This window comes from Struthio camelus, chromosome 17, assembly GCF_040807025.1.
Source record: "Struthio camelus isolate bStrCam1 chromosome 17, bStrCam1.hap1, whole genome shotgun sequence".
Classification (NCBI taxonomy): domain Eukaryota; kingdom Metazoa; phylum Chordata; class Aves; order Struthioniformes; family Struthionidae; genus Struthio; species Struthio camelus.
In genome coordinates this window covers 12,272,478-12,292,351 of record NC_090958.1, presented here as the reverse complement: position 1 = coordinate 12,292,351, position 19,874 = coordinate 12,272,478, and the positions used below count along the sequence as shown (strand labels likewise).

Genomic DNA, 19,874 nt, shown 5'->3' with positions numbered 1-19,874 from the left:
CCCTTCTCACGCTGACTGTTTTTTTTATTTCTTACCAAAGTGTTATGCTCACAATATTGTGTGCTACATCAGTATTTCTCACTCTGATGTATACCATTGAAAAGGTGTTGTGAACAGTAAATGAGAAGCAAAATTAGGCCCTCGGAGCCACGTGTTGTGAAATCTGAAAGAGCTCTGAACCAACTGAATGGGCTAACAGTGTTGGAGGTTGCTGCTCTGCGTCGTGTGTGAAATCCCCGCTGCATTTGGAAATTGAGGCTGACTTGGAATGGAAAACTTTGCATGAATTTCCCCTTCTCTAGTCTGACTGATCAGACACTGGTCTGGAAGGGATGAAAAGAGGTTCTGCAAACCTCTCAGCCTTTGGTTTCTGGTTTGTGGACACGAAACGCAGAGAGCGGTTTTTGGATCTGAAAACAGCACAAAGAGAAAAACTTAAAATTTAGCATGGGTTGAGGAGGTGAAGACCTTGGTTAGCCTGGTTAGCTCTCCAGCACTTGGCTGGAGGAAAAACGACCTCCCCCCACCCCCAAATAAAGTGGAGCAGAAGAAAGCTTGCACTGTTCACTCTGGATCTGGTGAGACTGCAAGGAGGAGTGATTGATGGCACCTGCTCTGCTGATGTCTTTCTCTGCACTCAGTTATTGTCCTGTCAGCTCTGCCTGCCCGAGGCCTTATTTTACATGCTTGGATAAGTGAATCGCATCATTTTGATTCTGCACATGTTCTCCTTTTTACAGCTTGTTGTTTTTGTCCCCTCTTGAGCTTTAAGTGTCTACTGTCCTGGTGGAGTGTTTGCTTGGTTACTCTTTCCTTAGTAGCAAGTGAGGCAAAAGTGCAAATCCTTCCTTCTATCAGGAACTTGAACGAAGGTACTGATTTATCTGCTCTTTCTTGTATCACATGTTGCAAACTGATGTACTTAAGAATTGGTGTTGTCATTTGTCAGTCTTATAAAAATTTGACATCTCATTAGCATCCCTCTTACCCTCTATTTCTTGCTTTCACATTCATCTCCCAGAGGAAAATAGGGTGGAAATGAGAATGAAATCATGGCTTCCGTTCTAAAAACAAAATAAATTAAACCTTAAGGGCTTCCTATTGAAATGTGATGGGATTGGATTCCTATCTCTTATCCTTTGAAAATCCCAGCTGGAATTATTTCATGTCAAAGCATGGAATTTCCCAGTGTGAAATTCATTGCTGGCTAAGGATGCTCGGGGGATTAGAGAGGACATCACTTTGCCAGGATAGCAGTGCTGTCACTGCAGGAGCCCTCACTCACACAAAGGGACGTCGCTGGCCTGTCCTGCTTCAAAGCTGAATCTTGGGGATGAGAGTCTTCAATTCCCACTGAAGTTGCATGCTGCGTGACTGACAGCTGGATTGGGGCAGAATAAACCAGAGTGGGTAGCACTTTGCACTGCCTGGGAATGGAGAGGATAAAAGAGAGGCAAGAGCATAACATGGTTTGTTGTTTTTCCTCTTTGGTGATGGGGTACTTTGCCTGTAGCGCTTCCAAAATTTCTCTAAGACCACTCCACGCTTGAGGAATGTTGTTCCTTAGCTTACATGTTACAGAGGGTCAGATTAGATGATTAAACAACAAAAGCCTAATGTCCTACAAAGGTTTAGCTGAGATAACTACATGCTCCTTGGAAGAAATCCATAGGTTTTAGTGGATGTCTTTTCAATTTCAAAATGCTTGTATAAAGAGAAAACAGAAGCATATTCAGACAGTGTACTGGGTAACCACTAAACACATTTGTTCTTTGATCAGACAATTATTTTAAGTAGGCATCAATGTCTGTACATTAGTGCAAATCTTGCACTGGAGCAAAATATGGACTGATAGCTGTGTGTGCACCAACTGATGTGGTGTTAACAAGGTGCAGCTACGTTTCTGAGGCATCAAAAATCAGCAGAGATTTAGGTGATGGAGAGAGAAATAGCAGCTCTGTTTTGTCATATTAAAAATAGCCTTTATGGCCTCTTTTTCTAAACTGTTGATCTCTTTATAAAAAGAGGATTTGCCCTGCTGTTCTAATAAGAGTTGTAAAATAATATATGTGTAATTAGAATTTAATAATGATTTGTGTGACTGGATCTGCAGCATAAGCTGGTTCAAGAGATTGTGTAACCTTTGCATTGTGTTCATTATCTAATGTTGAAATAACAGCTGGAAGTTGAGAGACTGGCATGCAGTTTTAAAATTACAGAGCTTGAAATTGCTGCTGTCTGTAAACATATGAAAATCTATTAATGACCTTTGAGCTCTCTGAGTGAAAATGTTTTATAACATAGACTACATCAAAACTGCCTGCTCTTATACTGTGTATCTCCCCTTTATCAGTGATTGCCTAGGACATAAATGAATGTCTCATTCCTGACACAGATAACGGAATATTTGAACTACTCCATGAAGCCCTAAGGTTATATGGAAACTTTTGGTTGCTTATTGTTTATTCTAGCAAACTAGTTATAGATTAGTTGCTCACAAGCGCATGGTGCGCTGAGCCACTCTACACAGAAGAACATAGCTACTGGCAAGACTGGCAACTTGTAGACCTCTGTTGTAAAATACATTTCTCTAATGGCATGTTCAAGGAAGAGTAAGGGTGAGAAGGGTAGCACAGATGCACTGTCTTGGGCTCTTCATTAGCGTATGTGACACTTAGACATTTAGAAAGGCATTTCTGACATGTTAGAAGTCATTGCACTCAGTGTTTTCCTGTTAGGTTGAGATAATATGCTATGGGCTGCTGTTCTTATAGGTGGATGCCTTCTACATATTTCTTGTTGCTGGATTTTTTTTTATTCTCTTGTTCTTTTCGGAGCTAAAAGAAACTACCAGAGGACTAATTATTTAATACACAGTCTAGACCTCATCACAGCTGAGCTGAAAATTGTTGTCTACCACTGAGGGCAACTGCAGAGCTGGTAAAAAATGCCTCTAGTGTCATAGTGTTTAAGCATGAATTAATTTATCATGCAGCACCAGGGAATCAGGATATGGTTGATTTTTATTTTTTTTTATTTTTTATTTTTCCTCCTGGAGCTTCCCACCCCTACAACAGCATTGGCAGAGGTGAGCTTGTGAGCGTTCATGTCCTTCAGTGCAGTGTCTGTTGGCTGTGTGCAAACTCGGTGGAACTGCAGTTCCAGCTAAGCTTCTGGACTTTGCTCTGAAGGAGCTAAAGAGCGTCCATATGTCTGTTCTGCTGCATCTTTGTTGGGAATGGCACGCACCTTTCCTAGGGGCTGGCAATAAAGAGCGTAGGTAGGTGCAACTAGCTGTGGCCACTGAGATTCTGCCAAAGTGATTGTGTGCTCGAGGCCTTACTTTGTGCATCAGCTGCCTGTCACCATGCGAGAGGTTTGTCTGAAGTATTCATTCCTTAGGGTGCTGTTGCCTTAAGAGCAGTACGTTTTTCATGGCTATGTTTTAAAAGTATGTATCTAAAAATAAGTGGAGACAACACATGTGACTAAATTAGGAATCCTAGAAAATAAATTAAAACTTTGCATTTGTGTTTAGTGGGTGGAAGCTTTGAATCACTTCAGAAAGCAGGCCTGAGATTCTTGAATTTGTAACTAGGCTTTCTAAAGGTGTCACCATGTTGTTAAGTATGAAGCTCCTCGCATGGCAGTCAGTGCAGTTGTGGTGTTGCTTGATACTCCACACTATAAGGATCAAAACTTTAAATGCTTAAGTATAGCTTGAGGAGACCAATTTAGGCATCTGCCTTTGGTAAATGAGCCCATGCGCCTAGTCCCTCTGCCTGGCCTCAGGTTGGCTCAGCTCAGTTTGCAGAGTCCAGCTCATGGAAGCATGACATCCCTGTCTCAGCAGAAGTTGAAATAGTTGTAGTTTCTCATTTTGCTATTAATTTTAAAGAGAGCGCCATTATTTACGAGTGTTTCTGTCCATAGTGACAAATGTGCTGCAAGCATCTGTCAGCAGCCCCTTCCTGTTTTCTTTTCTGATAAGTTTGGCTGAAAACTGGTAACGGTAAAAGCGTTTAGCTGCCTTATCAGTCTGTGCCGACAGGAGCTCGGTGGCTCTTCCTTCAGCAGCGCAGGGCCAGCTGGTACAGCCGGAGGCTCGGGATTGTGCTACCTTCACTGCAAGGGAGGACTGAGACTGAGCCATGAAAGGGCCACATCTAGCTTCAAGCAAGGAGCTGCTTCTCCAGGTCCTAGTTCTGTCTCTGAATGAGAGCCTGAGTATGGTTTAAATAATCCATTTGAAGGAGGAGAGAAGTTAATTCAGATTAGGTTTAAATGAATTCAGATTAGGTTTAAATGCAGCTCTGTAAAGAAGTCGGCAGAGCGCGGACCAGCAGTGTCTCTGATTATTTGCATGCTTGAGGAACGTGTTCTTTAAAACACCAGGCCTGGGGTTTATGCCTGACCTTGCCGCTCACTTTGGGAAGTTAATTGATATTGACGCCCCCTAATTCTCTTTAAAATGGGGGTATTATACGTAGTCTGTCCTTTGTAAAACGTTGGACGGCGTGAGGGCGGCATGCAGTGTTGCTGCTGCCATCCTAATTCTTCCATCTTTGGAAACTGCTCACCGACGTGACTGGGGAGTTTGCAGGAGCGCTGGACCGTCGCGCGCCGGCTGAGTCTGCAGCAGGCCCGCTCTCCGCTCGGGGAGTTTGTGCTTGTGCTCAGTAGTGTGGTGATGCAGCTGAAAGAAGCTGAAGTAGGTGCTGTCAGATAAGTGTAAGCTCTTTTCCAAATCCTTCATACGCTGCATAAACTGAGCAGGCTGAGCTCCCAGTCCTGGCTGAAAGCAGCTTCAGCCTACACATGCTCTTATCCGCTGTGAAAGGCGGGCAGGTTGGCCTGGCGGTGCATGCACAGCAGTCCCTTCCAGCGCTCCCACCGGCTGCAAAAGCTGAGCAGGCTGGGCTCATTTCACCTACCTGGAAATGGTGCCCCGGCTTCCCTTCAATCATTTCAGCTCCCGTGCTCTCCGACACGCTTCCCACTGACAGTAATTCTGCGAGCGCTCGTCGGGCATTTACTGCCATCACTGGAGGAAATACTGATGGCTTAAAATGGGATCATTTCCTTTCTGATGGACAGCAAGCACCTGTGGGAGCTTTAATAGCTGTGCAGCGTGTCTGTTAGTTGGCGGCGAGGAAGACGCGTGCAGCTCTGCAGCGAGGCCTCGCAGGCTCGGAAGAGCAAATGGGAGGACGGGGAGCGAAAGCTGCTTCCCGTTGGACCTGCGGAGCGTGGCAAAAGCAATAGATTGTGTTTACCCTTCTCTACAATGGGCGGCAGGGGCAATATTTATACCAAAAACATGGGCAACCATGTGCTCACACTCATGCAGAGTCCCATGAGTCCTTTGTAAGGCTAAGGTATTTGCTGCATACATTCATGTTTGTATTGTCCCTAAATTACCATTAAATATTCTGTATCTGGGTACTTGGTAATAGAGTGGAGGGAGAGGAGTGTTGGTTTTTTTTCCCCTCAACTAACTGAGAAGGAAGAAAACAATACCAACTCCTTTCTCCCCAAGTTTTTAACACAGTTACTGCTCAATGCTTTCTCAGTGTTGTTTAATTCAATTAGACTGTTATTTATTCAGTTCTTGTAGAATCAAAGAGTGGTTAAAACTTTGTGCAGATATTATGGGCTGAAATGCTTTTACAAGTAGAATGATACTGAACTTCCCTTTTCTAATTTTCGGCCGCGCTGGCTTGCAGTAGCATTTGTTGAAGGTATCCCTACTTGGTACAATGTCTTCAAAGTGCTAGCAGCAAAGATCTTGGGAGATGTAAGTGGTCATTTAGCAGAGTACCTGGCAGCTTGCTCGTCAGCTTTTCACAGGTGACAGCAGTGCAGTGTCTGATAATAAATTTTGAGTGTTTCAATTACACTGAATTTCTTGGTTCATCTGCTTTTATTTTTTTTAAGTTAAATCATGTATCATAAACCTGCAAAACAGTGGCAGCTTCAAATGTCTTAACATTTCCAAAGCTGTCTTGTCAGAAAGTCATCTTATTCTTGAGCTAAACATTTGACAAGGTCACAGCAAACGCGATGCATTTTAAAAAGCAAGACCCAAACTCATCTGCAATATGTCAGCTAGGAAAGGGGAATTGCAGTCTAAGGTTAAACAAGCAAGGATTTCATTTGCAATCATTTTAATTGATATTGATTGCATTGCTTGAATGTAGAGTCAAAGCGAGAAGAGTCATTTCAAATCTGGAATACATTTTTTTTTTTCCCCTAAAAAAAAAAAAAAAGCTTTAGTAGCTTTGGCTGAAAGGCTAAGGGTTTGAGTTAAATTTTTAGTGAAGTTCACAGTAGGGGAGAAGAGAGGGTGGGAAAGTAAAACAAACGAGCATGTGTTATATTACAGAAAAAGTGAGAACTTCCCTCTCTGTGAAAATCGCAGCCCCCCGGCTGGAGATGCCAACAGACTGCCTCCCAAATTGCTGCGAGCCCTGGGGAGAGCGAAGCCTTGCTGGTTGGCCTGGACCGCAGCCTCCAGCGGGCTGCTGCTGTGTGTGACGGGGGCTGGCCGGCCGGCCGTACCTTGGCTGCTCTCTTCTCCCCTCCGCTGCCCTCCCTGCAGGGTCCTTCTCCTGGCTGTCCAGAGCAGAGCCCTCTCACTTCTCATCCTCTCCCACCATTTCTGTGTTCCTGCCTTTTTTTTTTTTTTAATCTTTGCTTGCATTTTCTGCCTTTTATCCACATTGAGTTAAAAATTCAGTCACCTTGACGGTCCCACCTGATACCTCATACAGTGAGTGACCTCTTCTCCCTTCCCGTGTTTCTCCCTGTTTTCTCCTTGTTTTCTCATTTCATTTGCCTCTTAGCTGCTCATTTTTTCTTGCACCTGGCTCCTGTTGTTGGAATGTTTTTTCTTTCCACAGGCCCATCTTCAAATCCAGGCCTTAAAGTTCATTTGTCATGCATCTTTCTCATATGTATTTCTAATATTATCTTATTGTTAGAATTATTATCTCCTGTATCACCTTCGGTGCAACTAGACAGTAGATTCCTCTTAGCAGAGATCCTATCTCTGCGTTTGTAAAGTGCTTTGATTGCTCAGAAAGCACAAGAAAATCAAGTCAGCATCTGTTTCTATGTTGTTCTTCTATATATTGGATATCAGTTCAATAGGAATATTTTAAAAATGATTGATTAATGTCTGAGCCAGGATTCCCCCCTGAACTCCTAAAAGAACATTTGACAGTCATACTGCTAATTGCACGATAAGGCTAATATATAAGGCGAGATGGTGCTCAGATCCGATGGCAATTTTTTCGTGGTAATTTTACTGAGAGAGTGAGACAGAAGAGCAGGAGGAGTTTTTGGAGAGAAGGGTTTTGTGGGTAGTGTGCGGCCCCCCCCCCCCCCCCCCAGCCTTGGAGCAGATCCTTTGTTGTTCAGTGGGACCCTTCATATTCCCCAAGTTAAGGAATAAGTGCTGTAACGAAGAGCCTGTCAGTTAGCTGTGGAGCGAGAAGCTGGAGGCTGTTTCTCTTCTGGGAAATCAGCCCATATAATCCTTTAAAGTCAGCAGAGGCAGTCTGGCAGCGGTGGAACGTAACCAGCCTTTGGCCTGCCGTCTGGGCCCGGCGTTTCCCCGTGTGCCATCGAGACGGGGGGTCGGAAGGGATTTGAGTTTGCACCGGGGCTGCTATTCTAACTGGTGCTCGAGAGTTGAGGGTAGTTATTTTATTAATGGTAGGTGTTATTTTTGTCCTCAGCACCCCAGTAGCACGCCTGAGATTTTTTTTGTGTTTTTTGTTTTTTTTGTTTTTTAGCTGTGTGGTTTTGCACTTTTTTTAGGTTCTTTAAGTGTTCCCTCTGTATGAAAGGTATTTATAACCCTAACCTCCCCCTACATGCTCTCTGAAATCTCAGAGCTGTGTAAACTCAGAGGATTAAGTTTGAGCTGAACTGGGCAAACACGCAGCGGTAACTTCAGCCAGCCGATAGCAGTGGATGTGACCCTGCACCAGGATCCTTTAGGGCTGACTTATTTCCTGATCAAACAGCGTGGAGTTTGTTGTGCAGAAGGTGCCTGGTGTGACGTTTTAGGTGTACGAATGGGGTAAGAACGATCTCATTGCAAAGCTGAGGGCTGTGGACTTGCATTATTCATAGCATTACTTGTAAGCGGTGCTGTGCATCCTGAGCACCTTTGGAGATTGCAGCTGTGGTACTGGTGGCAGGAAGAAAAGCAGCTTTGCAGGAAAGAATGTGCCAGATAATTAACGTGCAGCTAGCTATGCTGCAAGCGGAGGTGCAGTTGCATAACTTCGGCTAGCTTGGGCAAAAGTAGTAATGAAAAAGCCTTCACTAAGATTTTATCATGGACTCTAAAAATCTGCTGTAGAATTTAGGTTACGTACTTGGGTTGCCAGCCCAGGCTGGAGTCTGTCAGCATGTCAGCAGCTCTTGGTATGCAAGTTATTTCAGGTAAAATTGGAGCAGGTATATCTACCTGTGCAGCAATTACGTTTTCAACTGATATGTATATGGTCTTTGATATTTATACATCCGAATAAGCAAATGGGTGATAGAATCTGAATATTTCATTTAGTAACTGCCAGGAAAGAGGCTCTAAAAAAAAAAAAAAAAAAAAAGGCCCGATTTTTCTTTATCTGTAACCGAGGAGCAGCCCATGAGAACCATCTGCACTCAGTCTGCAGCCCGGCCAGAACAGGGACTGCAGATGGAGAGGCTGGAGCCTGCCCTGGGAGGTGTGAGAAGGATTTTGAAGTGAGGACAGGTAGGAGACACGTCTGGAAGCTGTAGGGAGCGATAGTTTTGGTTGCATGTTCTGGAACAAAATTTGGCAGTCTATGGACTGGGAACTGAGAAAAGAGAACGAGCCTGGATCTACGAACAGCTGGGGCTTTTGTCTCCCAGACTGGGCAGAAACCCCAGGGCTGGATATAGGGTCCTTCCAGCTTTGTGGCCTGACTTCAGGCATTGTCTTTGTGTGAAGTCCTAGGTTTTACATGATATGCGAGTGGCAAAAGCAACTGCTGGCCTGGACTTGTCCGGGAGGAAGGCTCCAGTGGAGCTGTTTGTCAGAAAGCCAGTATCACCTGCAGGTGGGAATTTCAGGACTGAAGTCCGGGTAGATCACTAAATGCTCTCCACGGCCGTGATGTACTGAATGTTCTGTATGCGCTTAAATTTTCCAGCAATTGCCTGCACACAAGCACAGATGCACATCCAAAAATAGTAAGCTGTTGTTCTAAGTGAGGTCCCCAACTTAGAGGTCATAAACTTTAGTAAAAGAGCAATTGCTGCAAGGCTCTTTTTGTAGAGTAAATAAAAAGGGAACAAAGGAGGCAGGAGCAGAAGCCCCATTAGCCCCCACCTGCTCTCTGCCTGAGGCTGCGAAGAGGTCTGCCTTTAGCAGCCTAGAAAGCAGTCGGGCTGTCACCCGCTGTCAGCAAGTAGAAGCCGAGGTCATTGTCCTGCGATCCCAGCAAGGGTGAAGTCCTGCGAGCTGCCGCCTCTGCTGAAGCGGAGGGAACAGGACCAAGAAAGAGCTTTTCTTGTGACAGGACTGAGAAAGCTGGTCCTCCCGACCGGCGCTGCAGATGCCTCCCGCAGCGGCCGCCCTGCCGCAGGCCAGCAGCCGCCTCAGCTACCTGCCTGGGGGGTCTTAATTCACGGCTGTTTGGAAAGCGCTCGAGGTTCTTGGATGCAAGTGGCACTACGAGTGAACGCGTTATTTCCTTGGCTTGGATCCAGTTATGACTGTAGTCCTTGAATTAACTTCAGTGATGAGATAAACCTTGCATCCCCAAACAAAATGGGAATAAAAAATTAATTTCTAAGGAGGGAGTTTTGTATGATTCGGTTGGGGGAAGAATACAGCTTTCTCGACTGATTGTGTGGGACAGTGAATCTTACAAAAGCTGCAGTGACTGTGCTCTGGGTGCTGAGGGAAGACTTTCCCTAACGCACGAACAGAGCCAGTTTGAATTAGAACCCAACCTGTTGTTTTCTGCCTTTAATATTTACTTTTAAAGATACCTTTAAAGGCTGAGCCAGCGGCGGTGTTATATGCTGGAGCTTCCAGGTGGTGGTATCGCTGTGCCACTGCCTGCTTTCTCCATCACCAGGGGTCCGTGGTAGAGGCAGCATCTTCCATGTGTCTGCCATCACGCTGCAGCTGCATCTGGCTTTATGAAGAAATGCACGTTTATGGTGACTTGTTTTAATCTTTTGCTGAGTATCTGTTAGCAGATGTCGTTTCCATTGCACTACTTTCTGATTAGTTACTAGAGCTTAGCATTTTGATGCTATCTGTCTCGGCAACTTCACTGTAAATAGGACAATGTGACCTTTTCTAAGTGTCATCTCAAACCGCTGCTTTAGAGCATTATCTTAAAACTAAAAACCAAAGCAAGCAACTAAACACTAATTGGTGCTCCTCATTTTATCATTCACAGAGAATAATGCCAGACAATCATTTTCTTTGCTCTTTCACTAATTATGGATTTGGCAAGCTGAACTATATTCTGTTTTGCTCTGTGCCTCTGAGACAGTGCTACTTATTTTAATTTGGGGGTGGGGGAGGAGGTTGCATCTTTGGGGATTTTTTGCAACCTGCTCTATATATGTGTACTTTAACAGGAGTTTGCCAGCCGCAGATAACCCTGTGCAAGTTGTGTGGGGATCGTCTGGGTGCTGGATCATTGTCTTTTGGCCTAGGATGGAATAGGAAACGATTGTATTTCTTTTATCACCGTGTTTCAACTTCCAGTGTCTGTGCCGCCCTGAAATGTCAGTGCATCGTCTTGTTTCCCAAGGAAAGGTAACTCTAAGCAGTGAGTGATTTGAAGGGAAATCAGCACGCTGCACTCCCGAGGCAGTCAATTCACTAATTAAAAGAGCGGGGGAGGAAGTAATCTAGAGCAATCAGCAGGGCATTTCATCTCAATTCCGAACTTTCTTTTTTTGTTGGACTTTCGGTTGTGAGAGACTAGAGAGCTAATGGTTTCGTAAGCTCTTTTGCAGTAGTGAAGGTGTGCGTGCGTGTGTGTGTGTTAACGTTGACTGAGTTGCGTTGCGAGCTTTAGTCGCATCAGGTAGGAATAATGATGATCTGATTGTTCAAGTCAGAAGGGGTGTACTAGGCATTTAAAAACACTTCTCTGGCTGAAGTTGGCAAGTTCTGTCATGATTAGCAGTGCTTTTAAGGTATCTCCTAATCTGATTCAGTTACTTCAAATGAAAAAGTAATAAGGATGGAGAATCTGCACATCCTTCCAGAAAGAATTCAGTGTTGACCCTCGAGCAGTTAACAAAAGATATGGGGAAGAATTTAACTGGTTGCAGTGAGCTAATATCTTAGTGGTTTGGTATATTATTTCTTGTCTGTGTGGTGTGTGTACGGGGAAAGGTTGGTATATTTGCACCAAGAGTTGAGCCTTCAGTTCTTTAAGATGCCAGTAATAGTAATTCCCTTCTCTCATCTCCCCACCTATGTTAATCATTATCATGTGACATACCAGCTTTTCTGTCGTGTTTAGGTCATATGTTACAGCCTTGATTGAGGGAAGGCATTTATCATTTAGAAGTATTCAACCTCTGTTGTGTGTTTAGATATCACTGGTATTAGCTAGCTTATCGAGTGCACGCTAGCCTTTACAAGTGTATTTCTCCATCCGATTGCTATTGTGAACTAAACTGTCAAGCGTAAGGAGGGGGGTCTGATATGTTACTTTCTAAGATGGAACCACAAGAAAATAAAACAGCTGTTTTGGGTGAGCAGAGTTAAGGTTTTCCTTCAGGATGGTGATTTGTTCAGGTGCTGTTGACGTATGGCTCCGGAATTAATCTGAGGCAAACTCATTTTCATAACCAGTTCCAGCATCTCTGGAATTAATCAAACACGTAGCCTGGAGAGTGTTCATCGTAATCTAATCTAAAATTACTGTTTGCATTGTGCATGCCTAATTATTTATCTTGGGTTCTCTCTGGAAAGAACATGCTGTTTTGTTTGTGTTTTTATTCAACATTTATATTGTTTAATGCTTAAAAGTGGTTGCAAATAACGTAAAGAATTTACAATTTGCTTCCTCCTTTACAGAAGGACATGTCACTAAAGCCTCAGGAGCGGAAGGAGAAATGGGAGAGGCATCCAGGAAAGAAACCTCGAGAATCTGAAAACTGTGTGTCTGCTGAGCCAAGTGAAAATGGCCATAATAACGATGCTGGGAGCTCTGAGAGAGAGGCAGATCGAGGCAAAGAACGGGTGAAGAAGAAACTCCCTTTGAAGCTGTCCAAACAGGTAGGACAATTATTTTTCACTGGAAGTGACTGCATTGTAGCATTGGCCACTGTAAAATGTTGTCCTGCTGGTAGATCGGGCTTGTTAATGTAACTGGCTTTTCTAGAAATTTGTGCTGGAGAAGACTGTCTTTTGCATGAATTCTAGCCAAATGGGGAAAGTCTTTATTGCAGGCAAGTTTTTATAAGTTAAAATGAAAGAGGAGGTATGCTGAGTCATGTAGAAAGATTTAGGAAGGATCAGACCTCCCTTGAATCCTGCAACTTTGAGAGAGTGCAGTAATTCATACAACATATTTATGGCTCCTACTGTTTTAGGCACAAATAGAAATCCTCAATCAGATCATAGCCTTCTTCAGGGAAGACCTGATTGTTAATGTGCACTTGAAAGTTGCGAATGTGAGTGTGTCCATCTCACGAATCAAGTTCATGGGCCCCCCAAAACAGTATACGGGGAAGGAGGAGAACGCTCAAGAATTTTATAAGAGGAAAGTCAGTTTGGAGGAAGTTGCAGTTTAGGGGGGTTCCCGTTGCACTTCTGAAATGTGGTAGAGCCTTAATAAATGAGAAATTGTGATGCTGAGGGGACAATTCCAGAGGCTCCCACCTGAACCACGATGTGTGTACAGAGCCAGGGAGGTGACAGAGGAGAAGCACTCTGGGCTGGCAGGCTATTTATCACTTACTGCTACTCAGCAGGGAGATTTGTTGGTGACTCAGTGCTCATTCATCAGTTTGAAGTCCACATGGCACAGCAGCATCTATCTATGAACAAACACTTTCCCAATTGTCTGTTAACATGGTGCCAAATGGCAGCCAGTGGGAAGACTGGGCTACTTGACCCTTTTGCGTTTGTTCTGAGCTTAACTTTTTAATTCTGCATGGTGCAGAAAAGAGCTGATTTAACCAGAGCATATCTCCTGGACTGTGGAAATGGTTCTGTATGTGTTCTAGACGAGAAAAGATTGAAATTGCCCGTTACTGGTGTTTTTTCATAGACTTTGAAAGGATTGTTAAGGTAATCTGGTGCAACCCCCTGCATAACTTCTCTACCATGTGCAACCTTTTGTGACTGAATTGTAAGATTTTTGTTCAAAAGGTCTCATCGTATTGTACATTAGAAATTCTAATGGCCTCTGTCTTCCAGCAGCTAATTGTTCTTCTCGTTAATGAATCAGCTAACTTTTGTTTTCTTCATTTTTGATTAAAAAATACTATGGGAATAATTCACTCCAAATAACTTATGTGAGGATGTTACTGCTTGCAGACATTTAGGTGGCCCATTATATAGTCATACATGTCTAGTAGGACATCTGCCAGGTTTTTTTTTTTTTTCTTCTAACTCCCCAAAGTGATACTGAGTGGTTTGTTTTTACAATTGTCAGTATATATACTTAAAATGTATCAAGTTTCTTGTTTGTTTTTGCTAATAGTCAAGTGATAGGGCTTCGCTTCCCCCTTTTGGATACAGGTACAATAGGTTTGTGTATGAATATTCAGTTTGTGCAAATTAAGGTGACTTCTTTTTATGGGTAAATAAATGCACGTTGTGTATTTGAATTTTGATTTCAGTGAAAGCTTGGGCAACTAGAGCCTTCTTACTTGCGTTTAAAAAACACAAACCGCTAAGCATCTATGTTACTAGAAGGCCTTGGCTTTGATATAAGATGTTTAGGAGCAATAGTGGCTAATGGCAACCCTGCTTGCTTTTTATCCCAGGATTGTGTCGCTCTCTGCTTCACTAGGTGCTCTGGCCTCTTTGTAAAGATGTTGGGATTTTATTTTTTATTCACGTGGAAAAACCCAAAACACCAACCCAATAACACTTGCAAAGTACGTATAATGCTGGCTCGGTTTCCAGCCCTGGTTCCCAGAGTGACCCTGCAGAGGCTCGTGCTGAAGCAGCAGACGGTAGTGCAGCGTGAGCGTGAGAATGAGGAGCTCCACAGGAGGCCGTTAGACCTCTCTTGCCACCAACATCTCTGTGGCAGGAAAGCTGGGTTTCAGCAAATACCGTCTTTGCAAGAGTTAGAGAGTTGTTCCATCCAGTCTAAACTCAGTAAGTTTAAACTTCAGCTGCAGCAAGTTCAGCGCTTTTCCAGGTATTTGCATCACTGTAGTGGTGCTGTGTGGCCGAGGTCTGCCAGGCAGCACAGGAGGGCAGTCCTGCAGGAAGCCAGGCTGCTGAGGTCTCCTCTCTGGAGCTCCTGGTGCACCTGTTCCTCAGCCTGCTCGGGAGGAGGAAAGTGCTGTTAATGTTGACATCTTCTACATGAACATAAAACTTAATTTTCAAATATTTGTGGCTGCTAAGGAATTCATGACACTTCTTTATGAACTTTTGAGGCGAGAGTTTTTGGTATGCTGGCCAAATTCCAGTTTTTGTAATTATATTCTGCTGCCTCAGTTTACCAAATGCCTAGATTCTTTAGATTTCACTTCTGAAAAATGAGGATGTTGTTATATGTTTCTTCTGGCTAGTGTTTGGCTGCCATCAGTGATTAAACAGAATATTTGCACGTTCCCTAAACCCTGAATTCATCTTTCTTTCATCTATTCTTTTTTCCCCTGGAAAAAGTAGTAACAAATTTTAAAAAGAGTGAGGTGTATAAAAACGTATTAAAAAAAAGTGAGGAGGTGCCCAAAGAGTATGCAATAAAATCTATGATGAGTGACTCATTAAAACACTGTGCCTCTTCAAACAAGTCACACTTAGAATTCATCTTTTATTGAAAAGGTAGATTTTTTTTTTTAATACTTTGCATTATCCTAGCTGATATAGTTGTGAAACCAGACGAGTTTCAGGCCTTGTAAGGTCAATGAAGTGGCAGCAAAATCCAAGTTAGATAAAGTAGATTAGTCTTAGTTCAAAGTAATTATGCTAACGATATAGACAACTTTAATTTTTCCTTTTTTTTTTTTTTTTTTGAATAACCACAAAGTTCACACCTGGAATCTTGGCATTTGCTGCCAAGCTGTCTAGAAAAATTGGTTGTGATATTAAGTTTCCTGGAATTTTAGGGATGATTTTTGCATCTGAGGGTTGTTAAGCATAGGTTTACACCTAATTTGGAAATCTTATTATAATTAATGCTAACTATATTGAGATATTACTTAGAAATTACTGATCGATTTGAAGCCTTTCTTATACTCTCATTGCTTCTCTTCACCATGCTACTGAATTGTCATCTTTTCTGTGCAGCCTCCTCTAATAAATCAAATTGGGCATTATAATTATGGCATTCTGCTAATCCTTGTAGAGAGGTGCAAAGTGGTAAGCTGATTTGAGTGCCAGGTTGTCTGCTTTGTTTAGAAAATTAGATTAATGCTTCACTCCATTTGACAAAACATCCAGATTCCTATTGGCTCCTGATTATTTGGTTCTTCTGTACCTCAGGGCCATGCAAGAGAGTTGCCGGAGCTAATCTGGCCTTTCCAGCCTATTACTCGTGACTGTGTACAAAAATCATTTAAATCATTTGCTTCCAGCTGTAGCCAAGGAGAGACACCAAAGGGTATTTGGAATAGTTATACATCCTTTGGCCAAAGGTTTTTCGGGACTTGGGTCTGTCCTTAATGCACGGGCATAGGAACTGGTGCTGACTTGAAACTGCTTCTGTCTGGTAGGAAGCAACAAAACCGTTCACAGACGTCATGTGTATGTCAAGGAACGAGAAAGTGTTATGAGAGCATACAGTGGCATCCACCCCAGGAGCGTTTGATGGGAAGTGAGTCATTGCCAACTTGACCCTGCTGGGCGGTCAAGAATCCCCGCAGTGCTTACAGGCAGCGCCTGCTGGGAGGGACGGATTAAGCCATGGAGCTCATCACGCCTTCAAAGGTTTCCTGTATGGTCGGGTGTATAATTCAGTTAGATGACATAAGAGGTAGATGTTGAGATGAGGACCTCTTAGTTCCAGTTATACTTCTTTGTATTGCCCTGGGTAATTCTTTTCCTAGACTTTAGAGAGCCCCTTGTTTGAACTTCAAGTCTGTCTTTCGTTAATTGTCCCTTAGCTGAGCTGTCGTGTGCTTTTTGTTTCAGAGTTCATTTTCTGAGTTGCTGATTGCTCTCTAATCATCTGTGGTGACCTCCCTCAATTCAGATGTGGACCTGATTTCCCGTGCGCCCCCCCTTCCACCCCCCCACTTCAGGACACATTGCAATTTTTGTATGTAGGTTGAAAGTGGACTGACCTGCTTGTGAAAAGAGCTGGTGCCGATAGAGAGAGAGTTGCTGATACTTCAAGTTGACTTAACCACAAGCTCTGCGGTTAGTCAGCTCAGGAGCATCATAGTGTGGTGAATATATTTAGATGTTAAATGTGGCTGTAATAACACTCTGTTCTGCAAATAGTCATTTGTCATGAAGATGATTGTCTTACACCTCCTCCTTCCTTTTCTCACCCACTGTTTAAATCACCCGAGATGAGAAAGAATCTCAAGGAAGCTGCTGCGAACAGAGTGGTGTGTAGCTTGTATTTAGTGCTCAGAAGTGGCGTGCTGGCTTTGGAGCATGGCAAGAAAGGGTAAGAAGGCTATCGCTGTCCTGTTGCTCTGGAGCTGTGGCATCTCCATGTCTTTGAGAGAGCTCCTGTAGGGAGGGAAAGCAGAGTTAATTCCTGCATCTCATTCCTTCCTTAGCCTTCATTAGACTGCTGAGCATTATCCATGATTAATGTTTATTGTTGCTGTGGCTCTTGCTGGACTGGAACTACTAAATTAAATTAACATGTTTGATTACCTATTTATGTTATTTTTCGCTGATGCTCATCAGCTTGTTATCCGACACCATTAATGAATATCGCACCCCCAGAGAATACCACTTTGGGGTACTGTTGATCTGAGCCAAAGGTGGCAGGTTCTAAACTATTTTCCATCCGGGATGCACACTGTTTCTCCCGATGTCCAGGTGAAAATTTATTGGCACTGGAAATCCCTACCCTGTTTAGTGTGTGCTGGTAGTGCTGAAATGCTGTGTCCAAGTCGCGGAGAAACATTCCTAGAAACTCATCTGGCTAACAAAATATATTGTGTGGAATAATCCCTTTGGCACCATGCTGCTAGTGCTAATGATGGGTCTGTTGGGCAATAAGAGCGCGTAGCTGCTTGATTTCTATTTGTATTTTTCCGGATAATGATAAATGGTAAATCCGTTACTTGGATGTGCTTTTAAAGCCACTGGAAGGCAGGAGGCAGAGCGTGTGTTTGTGACACAGGAGTTCAGAAATTGAATTACACATTTCTCAGTTGAGATTCAGCAACTATCTAGCAGAATAAGTCCAAAAAATACCCTTTGGAAGCTTTATCTGAAGGCCAGAGGAGATGTCTGGATCCTGCCCTTCCATGTCATAAGAATACAACGTTTGGAAGCTGAACTGCTTTTAACAGGGTCTAGGATATAGGTATATATGAGTACCTTTATTCTGTTACCTTCAGTATCTCAGGCTATTAAAAGCAAATGAATTCTAGGCAGCTAACTTTTCTGTTTAAACAATTGATGCCTTTAATGTGGGTTTTGGGGATTGGTTTGGTTTGGTGTGTGTTTTTTTGGTGTTTGCATTTCACTGCTTTTGAACACTGAAATTATACAAGCCAGTTTCTTTTCGTTTCTAATTGATGTTCCTCTTTTTGTTAGCAGATATTGTTATTTAAATGTTCTTTGAAACTACACAACAAAGCAAAGGGAGAAAAGCTGTCCCTTTTCTTTTAATCAGGAAAACGTTTCTTCATGTACTGCTTAAAAACAGGATCCATTTTCCACCTCTGTAAGTACAAGAATTTACAATTTGGACATAAAAGCTCTGCACCAATTAGTTTTACGTAGGCATTTATGATCGCTAGAAGAGTCGGGCTGTTAACATGTTATCTGCGTGAAGTCTCCAGTCCGGTCTCCTGGAAAGGTTGCTGCCGTTTGTGCTTTGATTCCCTTTAGCTCCAGCCCAGAAAAGCTCCCGAGGCCCAGGCCGGGAAGGTGGGGCGCTCTCGTTCAGCCGAGCGTTTTCCGGCGCGTGCTCGCTCTTGCCCGCGTGAACGGGCTCGCTGGCCTCAAAGCTCTTAATGAGGTGGGGCTGGGGGGCCAGGCCAGGGTTCGAGGAGGTCCTCCTCCGCGCTGAGCGGACGCAGATGGCCTCCCCGCGCTTGCTCGTGGCAATCTGCGAGCGCGGAGCGTTCGCAGCTGCCTGCGAAAACCACTGGGGAGCAACAGCGCAAAGCACTGAAATGGGCAATACGGTATTTAGTCATTAGGTTTGCTAATCCGAGGCCTAAAATCAGGCTCATTTCAATCAATAGCAATCTGTTTGCACTGTCAGGAAGTAATTTAAAAATCTGCTCTAAGTCCTGGTTAGGCACTTGGTATTCTGTTTTCTGCATCAAAGTACAGGGGAAGCAGTGGGCATAGCGCAGCAGTGGCAGGAGGAGGAAAAATCCGTTGTAAATAAATACTGGATGAACCCCTGCTATTATGAAGAAGTACTGGGGGGTTTTGCTGAATTTATCCAAAAATTCTTAGAGATTCTTGGAGTCGCTGCAGAGTCTACTCTGCAAGAGAAAGAGAACTTGACCGTGTGCTTGATTTGTTCAGTATTTCTTTTAAAGCATCTTAGACAATTCAGGTTTGCCCTATTGCTGTAGTCCAAGTAACTTGATTAATCACTGGAATACAGCCATCTTTGAGAGAGACGGTGTAGCGACTTTTGACAGGTCTCTGTAGCTCATTGTGCTTCAGGATGAGTAGAGCAAAATGGTACCCTGTAACCCACGGAAACTACAGCAGAAGGCCTTCATTTGAGTTGGAAAATACATCTCAAAACCCTATGCAATTCTGTTATTGAAACATAAATTGAGGAGACAGTGTTTATTAACATTGGGGAAAAAATCCAACTACTTTTAGAATAAAATTGAAGCATGAAGCAGAAGCATATGCTGGATTTTACTACACTTTAAATATTATTTTCTAAGCAGAGTGATGTAAAGTGTGTTTTGGCTGCTGAAAGTATTGTATTTCGGAGAAAGTGGTTTTCTGTTCATTTCACTGGATGCAGTGAAATATTTATTCAGTTGTCTGGGCCAGTGGTTCCCATTCCTGTGTGGCCGATCTTTACTGGGGATTGTTGGCGCTCTGCGTGCTTTGCTCGTTCCTGCTCTCTGTAGGACTTGTGCGAGCCTTCCCGAGACGCTCGGCTGTGCCCGAACGCAGCTCCTCTGCGCTCCCCAGCCAGGGAGCCCAGCCTGTGCCGGCTCTGGCAGAGCCTGGCCACCAGGACCCTCCCCACCTTACCTGTCCCACGTGTTGCTCCTTGTTGGGGGGGAACTGCTGGCCTAACAAGCGGAGGTTGGGCAGCCATGGGGACGGAGGTGGTGTCTTGACATACGATTCTGCTCCTTGCTTTGTTATTTAAGGATCATGTGCCGTTACAATGGTATCATGGTGTCGGTGTCAGCTTCGCTTCGTTCAGACCCAGCCCCTGCAGCACTGGGTTCCCCTTCTGTGTCCCTGCTTTTACTGTGCTCTGAAATTGCCGCTGTCTGTCCCAGTTCAGGTCTCCCACTTAACAGCCTTTGGGCAACAGCAA

At 43.7% G+C, this 19,874-nt stretch overlaps 1 protein-coding gene across 31 annotated transcripts in view; it reads left to right on the top strand.

Annotated features, from left to right (window-relative positions):
- Nucleotides 1–19,874, top strand: part of FBRSL1 (fibrosin like 1) — a 560,551-nt gene that overhangs the window by 142,995 nt on the left and 397,682 nt on the right. For all 31 annotated transcript variants that reach the window (XM_068910781.1, XM_068910778.1, XM_068910761.1 and 28 more), the window contains exon 2: nt 12,098–12,298. In XM_068910781.1, the coding sequence (XP_068766882.1) occupies nt 12,098–12,298 (201 nt within the window). The remainder of the gene's footprint in view (nt 1–12,097; nt 12,299–19,874) is intronic.